Source organism: Muntiacus reevesi, chromosome 3 (genome assembly GCF_963930625.1).
Source record: "Muntiacus reevesi chromosome 3, mMunRee1.1, whole genome shotgun sequence".
Taxonomy (NCBI): domain Eukaryota; kingdom Metazoa; phylum Chordata; class Mammalia; order Artiodactyla; family Cervidae; genus Muntiacus; species Muntiacus reevesi.
In genome coordinates, this window is record NC_089251.1 from 232,683,247 (window position 1) to 232,697,774 (window position 14,528).

Genomic DNA, 14,528 nt, shown 5'->3' on the forward strand with positions numbered 1-14,528 from the left:
AATTGTTTATAAATATTAGGAATTTAAAGCATATGTGGTGCTAAGTAATATTGACATGTCTGGGAAAATGTGCAAAGTAGAAGGAAAATAATGCAACTACTCTTTCCCTGCAATCACATGTCCATTTATAAAATGAATTCTCTGAGGGACAAAAAAAGATACTTGGTAATATTAGTAAGGCCTACAGTGACATTAGGAACATATATTTAAATAATTTCAATAAACAAGTCAAGTTAAGCAGTATAAAAAATAGACTCAGATACTCTAGGAGGAGGGAAAGAAAAATAACACAATCACTTGTCAGAATAAAACAGGAATTACTGTAGAAAGGGGAAATCATCTTTCTAGAGATTTAAAAAATATGCACAGGACAGATTTGATGCTACATTCCTCCCTAATGATTGAGACTTGATTCTATAAGCGGTCATGGAGTTTGTGAATTTTGTTATTATAATCCAGTCCCACACTGAGTCTCAAAGTAAAACACTCAGTGTTTCAAAATGTTCATTGTCTAAATTCCTGAAAAGTTTTCCCCCAGGACCTCTCCAGCACTCTGCAATAATCTAAGTGTTCATCCTCAAATGTATCAGCCAACATACAACCATTTTTCCAAAACAAATCAATCGGATGCCAGAAGTAGAAATTTCAGAATTTTTTTTCTCCTTAGATCAAACTTAATCATTTCTGGGATTTGACTGAGAGCTTTAAAAGTCTGTATCCTATATTTTTCCCTCAAAACTTCTCTACGCACTCGTGGTCTTAGAAGACCTTCAATTATTCCAGATTTCCTAAAAACTGTATTTTGTCTTCAAAATGATTTCATATTTTACCTCTGTGTCCTATGCACAGTTAAGAGATGATGTAGGTGTTTTAATGGGGGCAAAATAAAACCCAAGAAAATGCAGTCTCCATAAAAAAAATAACTAAATATATGCCAGATGTAGGAGCCTCACCTTCTTCATGCATTTTAAAAATAAAAATACTACATAGGACTCTGGATATGGGAAAATGGGCTGAACTCTTTAAGAAGAGAAAAAGCAATTTTCAGTAGGCCCTTTCATAGAGTAGAAAATATTGCTGTGGAAAATAGCACTCAGCAATTAATGTGACATGCAAAAAAAAATTAATGTAGAAATATTCTCTTCATTCTACTTTTTGGAGAAAAAGAAAATGATAATTAAAAGGACAGATTACGGAGATGGAGGGATTATCCACCTATCTACAGAGGGCATGAGACTGAAAACAGAGTAACTTTTGTGGTTGGTGCATTGAAAAAAGAACAATGTATCAGAGCATCCATAGTAGCAAACAACAAAACCCACTTAAGCTGGTTGGATAGGAAAGAAGTTTATTGGGTTGCCCCAAAAGTTCATTAGTTTTGGATTTCTATAATTTCTTGTGAAACAACTCAAATGAATTTTTTGGCCAATCCAATACTAAAGGGTGTTGGATAGTTCCTAGAATTTCTGGGAGGGCCAAAAAAGATGCTCAACCCTCACTAGGAGTCTGCTTCCCTGAAGACCTGCTGCAGCTCTACTGGTTCCATGTACATATGTTTGCATCACCTGTCCTGACAGCTAGATACTATAAGTATGGTAATGGTGTTAACTAGACTTATTGTGGTGATCATTTAATAATATGTACAACTATTAAAACATTACGTTGTACACCTGAAGTTAATTATATGTCAATTATGCTTCAATTTTTAAAAGAAAGAGGAGGAGAGGTGGAGGGGCAAAAGAAGGAAGATGAGGAGGAGATAGCAATGATGACAATGACAAGCTGGCAGATTTAGCTGGAAAATAATAACCCACAGGCATACCTCAGAGATATTGTGGGCTTGGTTCCAGGGCACCACAATAAAGAAACTATTGCAGTAAAGCAAGTCACACAAAATTTTTGGCTTCCTAGTGTATATGAAAATTATGTTTATATTATACTTTAGTAGTCTATTAAGTGTATAAAATCATCATGTTCAAAAATGTTTTACCTTAATTGGAAAATAATTCATTGCTAAAAAATCCTAAACATCCTCTGAGCCTTTGATGAGTCATAAACTTTTTGTAGTAAAGGCTCTTGCCTTGATGTTGATGGCTGATGACTGATCAGGGTGGTGGTTGCTAAAGGCTGGGGCTGTTGTAGCAATTTCTTAAAATGACAGTGAAGTTTGCATTACTGGGCTCTTCCTTTCACAAAGGATTTCTCTGTATCATGCAACGCTGTTTGATACCATTTTACTCATAGAAGAACTTCTTTCAAAGTGGAAGCCAATCTGTTCAAACCCTGCTGGTGCTTCATTAACTAAGCTTATGTAATATTCTAAATCCTTTGTGCTCTTAAGTGAACAATGCAAAGAAACAGAGGAAAACAACAGAATGAGAAGGAAGAGAGATCTCTTCAAGAAAACTAGAGATACCAGGGGAACATTTCATGCAAAGATGGGCACAGTAAAGGACAGAAATTGTATGGATCTAATGGAAGCAGAAGATACTAAGAAGTGGCAAGAATACACAGAAGAACTATACAAAAAAGGTCTTAAGGACCCAGACAACCACAGTGGTATAGTCAGTCACTCGCCTAGGGCCAGACATCCTGGAGTGTAAAGTCAGTGGACCTTAGGAAGCATCACTACAAACAAAGCTAGTGGAGGTGATGGAATTCCAACTGAGCTATTTCAAATCCTAAGAGATGATGCTGTGAAAGTGCTTCACTCAATATGCCAGCAAGTTTGGGAAACTCAGCAGTGGCCACAGGACTGTAAAAGGTCAGTTTTCATTCCAATTCCAAAGAAGGGCAATGCCAAAGAATGTTCAAACTACTGCATAATTGCACTCATTTCACATGCTAGCAAGGAATCCTCAAAATCCTTCAAGCTAGGCTTCAACAGTACCTGAACTGAGAAATTTCAGATATATAAGCTAGATTTAGAAAAGTCAGAGAAACCAAAGATCAAATTGCCAACATCTGTTGGATCATAGAAAAAGCAAGAGAATTCCAGAAAAACATCTACTTCTGCTTCATTGACTATGCTAAAACCTTTGACTGTGCGGATCACAACAAACTGTGGAAAATTCTTAAGAGATGGGAATGTCATCTTACTTTACCTTTCTTACCTGTCTCCTGAGAAATCTGTATGCAGGTCAAGAGGTAACAGTTAGAACCGGACATGGAACAATGGCCTGTTCCAAATTGGGAAAGGACTACATCAAAGCTGTAGACTGTCACCCTGCTTATTTAACTTATATGCAGAGTACATCATGCAAAATGCCGGGGTAGATGAATCACAAGCTGGAATCAAGATTGCTGGGAGAAATATCAGTAACCTCAGATATGCAGATGACATGAGCCTTATGGCAGAAAGTGAAGAGGAACTAAAGTCTTTTTGATGAAAGTGAAAGAGGAGAATGAAAAAGCTTGCTTAAAACTCAACATTCAAAAAACAAAGATCATGGCATCTGGTCCCATCACTTCATGGCAAATAGATGGGGAAACAATGGAAACAGTGACAGACTTAATTTTCCCAGGCTCCAAAATCACTGGGGATGTTGACTGCAGCCATTAAATTGACAGACACTTGCTCTTTGGAAGAAAACCTATGACAAACCTACACAGCATATTAAAAAGCAGAGACATCACTTTGCTGACAAAGGTCTGTATAGACAAAGGTCTGTATAGTCAAAGCTATGATTTCTCTAGTAGTCATGCATGTATGTGAGAGTTGGACCATAAAGAAGGCTGAAGAATTGATGCTTCCACTTGTGGTGCTGGAGAAGACTCTCGAGAGTCCCTTGGACTGCAAGGAGATCAAACCAGTCAATCCTGAAGGAAATCAACTCTTAATGTTCATTGGAAGACTGATGCTCTAGCTGAAGCTCCAATACTTTGGCCAGCTCATGGGAACAGCCAGCTCATTGAAAAAGACCTAGATGCTGGAAAGATTGAGGGCAGGAGGAGAAGGGGGCACAGAGGATGAGATGGTTGGATGCCATCATTGACTCAATGGACATGAGTTTGAGCAAACTCCAGGAGATACTGAAGGACAGGGAAGTCTGGTATGCTGCAGTAAATGGAGTCCCAAAGAGTAGGACGTGACTGAGCAACTGAACATTTAACAATCTTCACAGCATCTTTACCAGTAGTAGAGTCCATCTCAAGAAACAACTTTCTGTGCTGATTCATAGGAAGCAACTCACCATCTGCTAGTTTTGTCAGTGATTCAGATACATGTTCAGGCTCCACTCAAGTCTTCTTGCAATTTCCACCACATCTGCAGTTACTTTCTCCACCAATGCTTTAAACCCTTCAAAGTCATTGAAAAGGATTAAAATCAACTTCTTCCAAACTCCTGCTAATGTTGGTATCTTGATCCCTTTCCATGAACCACAAATGTTCTTCATGGCATCTAGAATGGTGAATCCTTTCCAGACTTTCAATTTTCTTTGCCCAGATCCACCACAGGAATCACTATCTATGGCAGCTATAATCTCATAAAATCCATGAATTGCAAAATGGATGCTGTGTTAGCAGGCATGAAAACATGAATCTCATTGTACATCTGCATCAGAGCTCTTAGGTGCCCAGGGACATTGTCTATGAGCAGTAATATTTTGAAAGGAATCTTTTTTTTTTTTCCTGAGCAGTAAGGCTCACCAATTGGGCTTAAATAATCAGTAAACCACATTGTAAACAGTTGTGCTAACATCCAGGTTTTGTCGTTCCATTTATACAGTACATAAAGAGTGGACTGAGCATAACTCAAGGTTTCTAGGGTTTTCAAAATGGTAAATGAGCATTGGCTTAAAGTTACCAGCTGCATTAGTCCCTAACAAGATAGTCAGTCAGGCATTGACTTGTTCTCTCTAGCTATGAAAGTCCTAGAAAGCATATTCTTCTAATAGAAGGCTATTCCATCTACATTGAAAATCTCTTATTTAATGTAGACACTGAAACTGTGCTCCATAGTGTTAACAGAAGCTGATAACTAACAAAAATTCTTGAACTTTCATTAGGGAAGAACAGACAAAGGATCAGCTTGTTAAAACCTCTTTGCTTTTAACCTGACTTCATTGATTAAGTTCACAGTAATATTTTTTCTTCCTCTTTTCCTCTTGTAAACAACATACCTTCCTAGCTTCATACAGCTCAGTTGCTTTATAGGAACTTGGAGTCAGCTGCTGCCCAGTGTGAGCTGGTTGGAGGATAAATGGGACTATGTCCCTAAAACTGGGCCTGCTCAGATGCCCAATGAATGGTCTTTTGATGTCAAAGAGCCAGAAAACTCTACCCTCAGATCATACTAAGTGTCTCCATTTTGAATATGCAGAATCATATAACCCAGATGTACCTGCACAGAACACTGATTACGTCACCATTTTCCATAACTTCAATCTCCTTTCCCATGCCTGAGACCACCCTGCTTATTCTATAAATACTCCCAAGGTGGATCTGAGACTTGTTCTCCACCTCCTTGCTTGGCTGCCTTGCAAATAAATTCTTTCTTGGTTATGAACCTCAGTGTCTCAGCATTTGGTTTGCTGCACATCTAGCAAATGGATCCAGTTTGGTAACATCACGTTTATTAATTATCTTAGCCAGATCTCCTGGGAAATTTGTTGCAGCTTATACATCAGCATTTGCTTCACTTTGTGCTTTTATGTTACAGAGAGGGCTTTTTTCCTTAAACCTCCTAAACCAATCTCTGCTAGCTTAAAACTGTTCTTCAGGAGCTTTCCCACCTCTCTCAGCCTTCACAGAATAAATGAATGGTCTGGATTAGGCTTTGGTTTAAGGGAATGCTATGGCTGATTTGGTCTTCTATCCAGGCCACTAAACTTCTTCCATACCAGAAATACACTATTTTGCTTTCTTATCATTCATGTGTTCACTGTAGTAGCACTTTTAATTTCCTTCAAGGACTTTTCCTTTGTGTTCACAACTTGGCTAACTTTGGCACGAGGAACCTAGTTTTCAGTCTATCTTGACTTTTGACATGTCCTTCCTCAATAAGCTTAATCATTCCTAGTTTTTATTTAAAGTGAGAGACATGCGACTCTTCCTTTCACTTGAACATTTAGAAGTTTAGGGTTATTAACTGGCCTAATTTCACCAAGAAATTGTGTCACCAGGAATAGGGATTCCCAAGGACAGTGAGAGAGAGGAGGAAATAGCAGGTCGGTGGAGTAGTCAGAATACACACATTTATCAATTAAGTTTCCCGTATTATAAGGGCATGGTGTTAAAAAATTACAATAGTCATATCAGAGATCACTGAGTACAGAACACCACCACAAGTATAACAATAATATTTGAAGTATTTTGAAGACTACCAAAGTGTGAAACATAGCCACAAACAAGCAAATATTGTAAAAATCCCACCAATAGACTTGCTTGATGCAGGGTTGCCACACACTTTCAGTTTTGTAAAACAAACAAACAAAAACACAATATCTGTGAAGCACAATAAAGAACTATAACATGAAGTATGTCTGTAGTTAAAATAAATAATAAAAGCTATGCAATTATTCTACCCCAAGCTGAGAGCTTTCATTACCACCCTTGCCAGAAAGTAGATTCTTGCTTTCTCACACAGCTCTCTTAACAGTGAAGTATCAAATGGGTGTATTTCATTGCCACATAGTATACCATGAGAGCCTGGGGAAATTGAGTCTCTAGCCTCTACTCTGGAAGATGAATGCATAATATGGGGTATTCCCCAATTGTGAGAATGGTGAGGCCAGGAAGCCAAAAATCATTGCAAATATTCTCCATTGGCAGTATGGTTCCATTGTTGGAACTAGAAGGATAATAGGTCTTGACAGATGCAGTATTAGAAGTGAGAATGCAGGGCATAGCATCATGAGTGGCAACCAGATTTCAGGTTTGTGTAAGGTGGTGGATGGTGTTATCATTACTTTGATGGGGGTGGCTTGAGGGAGAAACATGTTTAGTGCAGGAAAGACAGGTAGGATCAAGAGTTCAGTTTGAAGGGATTTTGGGAAACAGAAAATCTATGTTTTTGAGTAGTTTTTGAATCTCTACAAATTATTTTATAAACAGAAACAGAAATAAATAGAACAAAGCCAAAAACCATGGTGATAATCTTTACTAGTAGGTGACAAGATATTGCCATATACTGCAAAACAGGAATGGACAGGGAGTAAACCATTGAGAGTTAAAAGACTGCAATGTACCATCTTTGCATGACAGAAGAAATCAGGTGTATCAAATGGACTTGAGAACCCTAAAAGAGTCAAGAAGTATTTATTGGAAACTTCAGCTAAAACTGGAGTTTTATACTCTCTAATAATAAATGAATATAGGAGTTTACAGTAAAGTCTAAAGGAGCCAGAGAAGTCTGGGTCCCATGAATTCCCAGACTAACAAGTCAAAACTCACTTCTAGGACAAAGTCTCACAATAACGAGAAAACTTCTGCAAAGAGAATCCAAAGTAAGTAGCACAGGAATAACAGTCAAAGGAAATAGCAGGTTCAGATAAAATAAGGGAAGGCAGGTAGATAAATCTCTAGAAAATAAGCTGTAAATTTTTTTTAAAATGTTGCATAAACACAACAAAAAACTCTAGAACTGTGAAGTTAGAGGAAATATCTTAGGTCACATCCACATCTGAAAGTTAAGAAAAACCTCATTTCAAATATAAAAGGAAAAATAAAAGGATCAGATCTTAACACTAAGAGGAAAAAACAGATTAAGAAGCAGAATAACATCCCTACAGATCAGGAATGAACACAGAAAGACATAAGCATAAGACAGATTAGAATTATAATCTAAAAATTAACAAAATAATGAAAATAATACAAGATAAAAAATAATAATCAGAATTGGAAAACTCAGAAATTAGGTGATACAGTCGCAGAAAAAATTCTTAAGAGAAGAAAAACTTTTCAGAAACGAGGTTAACTAAAAGGAACAAAAACAATGGCCTAAGGATTTCAATGGACATTTCTTCAAATAAGACATACAAATGGTCAAATAAGCATATTAAAAAATGCTTAATGTCACTAATAATTAAGTAAATGTGAATCTAAACCACAACAAGATACCAATTCACATCTATTAGGATGGCTGGTAAAAACAAATCAACAACAAAACCAGTGCTAGAGAGCTGTAGAGGATGTGAAGACATTGGAAACCTTGTACACTGCTGTCGGGAATAAAAAAAGAAACAGCTGCTATGGAAAACAGTTTGACCAATTTTCAAGAAATTAAACATAGAATTACTATACCATCCAGTGATTCTACTTCTGGGAATATACTCAAAAGAATTAAAAGCAAGGGGTGTGAACAGATATTTGTGTACCAATATTCAAAGAAGCCATATTCATGATAGTCAAAAGGAGAAAACATACCAGCTGTTCACTGAGACATGAACAAAATATGGTCTTAAAAAGTGGTATATACTATTCAGCCTAGAAAAGGAATGAAATTCTATACATGCTACGGCATGGATGAATTTTTAAAGCATGATGGTAAGCGAAATAAGCCATTCACAAAAGAATGAATACTTTATAATTTAAATTATATGAAATACCAATTTGGAAAACTCAGCAGTGGCCACAGGACTGGAAAAGGTCAGTTTTCATTTTGACCCCAAAGAAAGGCAATGCCAAAGAATGTTCAAACTACCGCACAATTGCACTCATCTCACACACTAGCAAAGTAATGCTCAAAATTCTCCAAGCCAGGCTTCAACAGTATGTGAACCAAGAACTAACTTCCAGATGTACAAGTTGGATTTAGAAAAGGCAGAGGAACCAGAGATCAAATAGACAGCATCCATTGGATCATTGAAAAAGCAAGACAGTTCCAGAAAAATATCTACTTCTGCTTTATTGACTATGCCAAAGCCTTTGACTGTGTGAACCAAAACAAACCCTGGAAAATTCTTAAAAAGATGGAAATACCAGACCACCTTACCTGCCTCCTGAGAAATCTGTATACAGGTTAAGAAGCAGCAGTTAGAACTGGACATGGAACAACAGACTGGTTCCAAATAGGAAAAGGAGTACGTTAAGGCTGTATATTGTCACCCTGCTTATTTAACTTATAAGCAGAGTATACCATGAGAAACACCAGGCTGGATGAAACACAAGCTGGAATCAAAATTGCTGGGAGAAATATCAATAACCTCAGATATGCAGATAACACCACCCTTATAGCAGAAAGTGAAGAGGAACTAAAGAGCCTCTTGATGAAAGTGAAAGAGGAGAGTGAAAAAGTTGGCTTAAAACTCAACATTCAGAAAACTAAGATCATGGCATCTGGTCCCATCACTTCATGGCAAATATACGTGGAAACAGTGAGAGATTTTGTTTTCTTGGGCTCCAAAATCTCTGCAGATGGTGACTGCAGTCATGAAATTAATAGATGCTTGCTCCTTAGAAAAAAAGGCTATGACAAGCCTAGATGGCATATTGAGAAGCAGAGACATTACTTTGCTGACAAAGATCCACCTAGTTAAAGCTATGGTTTTTCTAGTAGTTATGTATGGATGTGAGAATTGGACCATAGAGAAAGCTGAGTGCTAAAGAATTGATGCTTTTGACCTGCGGTGCTGGAGAAGACTCTTTAGAGTCCCTTGGACTGCAAGGAGATCCAACCAGTCCATCCTAAAGGAGATCAGTACTGGGTGTTCATTGGAAGGATTGATGTTGAAGCTGAAACTCCAATACTTTGGCCACCTGATGTGAAGAGATGGCTCGTTAGAAAAGACCCTGATGCTGGGAAAGATTGAGGGCAGGAGGAGGAGGGGACGACAGAGGATGAGATGATTGGATGGCATCACCAACTTGATGGACATGAGATTGAGCAAGTTCTGGGAGTTGGTGATGGACAGGAAAGCCTGGCATGCTGCAGTCCAGGGATCACAGAAAGTCAAACAGGAGTGAGCAACTGAACTGAAGTAAAAATAGGCAAATTCACAGAAAGAGAAAGTAGAATAGTGGTTACCAGCAGCTAGCAGAGATCAATGGAAAGTTCTTTTGGATGACTACAGAATTTCATTTTGGGATTACAAAATGTTATGGGTATGAACAATAGTTATGATTGCACAGGAATAATTCAAATAATTATAATCAAAATATAGTGTTTTTAAGGATCATCCCTTGGGTGATTCAACAATAAAGAAAGAGGTAGAAGGTCTAATCTGACAGTTCTCCAAAACTTAAGAGATTGATGGACATGGAGGAGTCAGCAAAAACGTTTGAGAAGAGACTAAGGAAGTCGAAGGTAAAGCAGATTGGTGTCATAGAAGCCAAGAGAGGAACATGTTTCAAGATGGGGTGGTTGTAATGCTGCCATGAAGTCAGTAAGATGATGACAGAAAATGGGCATCGAATTTGTCAGTATGGAGTTCACCAGTGACCTTGCTAAGAGCATTGCCAGTGGTGAGTGAAGGAAAAGCTAACTCAGGACAAGTGACAGTAACTAGAAAGTGAAGTGAAAAAAGTGAAAGTGTTAGTCATTCAGTTGTGTCCAACTATCTGCTCCTCTGTTCATGGCAAGAACACTGGAGTGGGTAGCCATTCCCTTCTCCATGGGTTCTTCCTGACCCAGAGATCAAAACTGGGTCTGCTGTATTGTGGGCAGATTCTTCACCATCTGAGCCACCATGGAAGCCACAACTAGAAAGTGAGAAGACAACTAAATACCAGGAGGTAGCTCCTTGAAGAAGTTTACCTAAGAGGAGGAGCAGAGAAACAGCCTGGTAGCTAGGGGGAAATGTGAGGTTAATGGAGATCAGTTTTTAAAGTGGGATTTATTCAAGCATGGGTATATGCTGAAGGAAAACTTGAAAATATAGGAGAGAAAGAGCATAACCAAGCAAGACAAATTCTTGTGGAATTTAGAGGTGATGAAACTCAAATTACATGTGGATTTCAGCTTATGCTTTTTGTGTGTGTGTCATTTAAAAACTACTTACTGATCAGGACTCACTAGATTGATTTAATGACCCACAGTTTGCAAAACAATGGACATATGGCATATTATTTTACCTTCTTGAATCTATTTCTTTAACCATAAAATGAGAATGACAATTTTATAACGTTGTTATGATGGTCAAATAAGACATTATATGCAAAGTATATATATGGTACTGAGCACACAGCTTGTGCTCAGTAAGTGTAACTATTATTAAAACTATTTTTAAAAACAGAGAAAGTTAAAAAAAAAAAAAAAAAAAACAGAGAAAGTCAATAAGGTCTGAGTCTGGGCATAGCCAGAACATATCAAGGCTGCTGGCCAAACTTCAACTAATATTTTCATCATAACCACAAGCATCAGATCTATGGTGTCACTATCTCCTGCTATGTAGCACCAGCTACTTCTATTTGTGTGATTGTTCAGAAATAGCAAAAACTTACACTTGAGTTTTATTTGAAACACTTCCTTCCTATAAAATCATCCAGAAATTTAATTGAAAACATGGAAATTTTGATAGCATTCTAAGTTTTAAAACATTCCTCCCAAACAACCATACAAATACATTTTCCCAAGCCGAACAGATATCCCTATGCTTGAACTGCTATTTCTAATTTCTAATTTATTCTTACAGGCTAATTTACAAAGTGAAATTGTTTGGATGATTGGTTTGCAGTAAACATGGTAAACCAATCTGATTTCTAAATTTAGAGAAAGGTTGAGTCTACTCTTATAATAATGGAGAAATAATAGAAGTATTAATGACAATGAAACTTCCATAAATTAAAAAGTCAAATTCTGAAATAACAAGCAGAAATGAACATTATTAGGTAACAATAGCATAAATTGTGATTCTTGCAAATAGCTATTTTGAGCTCTTTTCATGGGATAATGGAACCTCCAAAATACAATTTACTAAATGATAATATATGTTCCAGATGTGTCATAATTAAGTTCCATAGTCTTTGGAGAATTTAGTACTATTAAACATAAAAAGAGATTGGAAAATAGTGCATAAAATTCTAAAAATCATAAAAGAAAGACAATAGATTAATAGATGCTACGACTTCTACATCTGATAATTTGAAAGTAATTATTATTATCCATATAAATGTATTCAAAGAAAAATCTTGTTTATGTATAATAGGATTTGAGGATGAACTCTAGATTTTAAATACAGTAGACTCCATATCCTTTCTTGGAGGTTTTTGAGGACTGATTTTTGGTAATATCTCTTTGGCATAAAATGTTTTATGAAGTCCGGCTTCTCGGAGTGCTAACTCAAAACGAAGTCTAGGGTCAGAAATTATCTGTAGGAATAAAATAATATAAATATTATATATATAAATAATATAAGTAATACAAATAATATAAAATAATACAAATAAATTTACTGGAGTAAATTTTATCTTTTAGTTCCATATTTCCCCAAGCTGTATAGTTTGTTTTTGCTAGATGGATGACTAGATGACAATAAATTTTGTGTATACAGTGACTATCGTCTGGTTATTTTTACTAAAATAAAGGTCAAAATTTTTCGACATTATCACTTTTCAGTATATCAGTGGTTTCCAACATAAGATGTATAGAATATTGTATACTAGATTAGTCAAAATAAAACATTAAAATTATTTAAAAATGGGACCAAAAAAGCTTACTTTCAGTACTATCATTGATTTGTTATTTATTGTTAGCTGGGACTATAAAATATAAGCAACCATTAATTAAAATAACCCTAAATCACAATCTTGTATATTTGTCTTTAAACAGACATTTTAATTTCTCCATCACTTGGCAGTATGTAAGTTAAATTCAAATACATGGCTACTACTTGAAAAACACAATCAATAGAACCTTTCTTCCAAGGCCAGATTTCTATTTCAAGCAGCACTAGAAAATGGTTCTATCAATCTGATTCTACGTGGAAATAGACATATGAGTAGTTCAACTTCTGTTTTCATTTATAGCTGATTGGACTTTATTTCTTCTTATGAATATTAATGTCAACAGACACTGTTTGCAGTGATAAAAAGGTGGTCACATATAGATTTCAGCTAATGAAGCATTTTACATGAACATTATCCCCCTAGAGGATGGGATAATAAGCTGTTGAAAGCAGCCCCTCCTTCAAGGAGCTCTTAAACTAACAGAGGTAATAAGAACATACACAGAGAACTATAGCCCATGGCAACATGTGATGGGTGCTCCAAGAGTACTAGAACATATTGGGACATCTCCTGGTGCCAGTGGGACTAGGATGGTCTCAGGTAAGGAGAATAACTGAGCTAACTTTGAGGTTCAACTTATTCTTCTATAACGTTGGGAGTGGGAGTGGAGGAGGAAGAGAGATCAAGCAAGAAAGGAAGGCATATACTAATTTAGAGATGAAATAGGTCAATTTAGGATCACGGTAATTTGGGTGGAGTACTTGGTACCATTGGGGAACACTGAAAAAGGACACTTCTAAGACTAGGACTTGAATTTTAAAGGCTTGAAGTTCAAGTCACGGAGTCTGGGGGGCTACTGAGGTTGTGTTTCTGTTTTCAGCATGGAACTAATATAATCAGAACTGTTGTATAAGGAGATAAATCTGATTATAAGTTCAGGATAAATTAAGGCAGCAGGCAAACAAGAGACAGAGGCACAAAAAGTGCTTAAGAGTCTACTACAATTGTCTAGACATAAAGTAATAATGCCTAAAATTGGGCTGGTAGCAAAGGAGAGATAACTGTCCAAAACATTATGAAGGGAAGAATCAATAGAACTTGGCAACTGATCAGATACAGGGACAGGGGCAACAATGCATATAAATGGAGAATAACACAGAATTTTTGTTGGCAAAGCAAAATATTTAAGTCTTAGACTTAGGTTTCTTCTCTTTTGCCTCAAAAGAGTCTTCCTGGTCACTTTCATCCACTTCCAAGGATTCATGCTCCACCTGTGTGCTGTTGACATCCTAAATATCTCCACAATTCACCACTTCTCCCTCAGCTCCAGATGTGTGATGTTTAAAACATTTTCATAATCATAGTTTTTTGTTTTTTCAACATATATCAAGTGAAATGGACATCTCCCTCCCATACTGATGTCCCTTTCCCCCATTCTCCTCCCCAGAGAAAGCCAAGTAGTTTCTTGCAAGCATGTATTAGACATCTTCACCCTAAACCTAACATGAACAAAGCAAATGCTCTCTCCCTAAGTCTGTTTTTTTCCTTCTGTATTCTTATATGGTTAATGGCAGCACCACCTAATGATTGTAATTTACTGAATTACTACTAGGTGCCAGACAATATTCTAGGCAATTGACATTTAGTATCCTAATCATCACAAGAAACTTACAAATTATTGTTTTACAGATGAAGTAAACAAAACATAAAGGTGTTAATAGCTTACACAAGTTCACACAGCCAGCAAACAGTGGATGTGGATTTTAATCCAAAGTGTAGGCTTATCACTTGCTGCCTAGTTTAGAATCACCCTCACTTTCATTATCCTCTCCTCAGCCAGAGCCATACATGCCTCCGCACCCCACCCTCCCCCTTCTCCGCCCTCCCCTGACTCCACCCCACTTCCATGAGGTCTCCACCAT

The 14,528-nt window shown here is 36.9% G+C and overlaps 1 protein-coding gene across 5 annotated transcripts in view; it reads right to left on the bottom strand.

The window, feature by feature from the left end:
• The window catches only part of CCDC148 (coiled-coil domain containing 148), a 313,368-nt gene that overhangs the window by 24,420 nt on the left and 274,420 nt on the right, over positions 1–14,528 (bottom strand). For 4 of the 5 annotated variants that reach the window (XM_065931581.1, XM_065931580.1, XM_065931578.1 and 1 more), the window contains one exon: positions 11,471–12,249. The exons of the other annotated variant lie outside the window; for it this stretch is intronic. In XM_065931581.1, coding sequence (XP_065787653.1) covers positions 12,103–12,249 — 147 coding nt within the window. In that variant the 3' untranslated portion in view covers positions 11,471–12,102. Of the gene's footprint in view, positions 1–11,470; positions 12,250–14,528 lie in introns of those variants that run through there. 5 annotated transcript variants of the gene reach the window in all.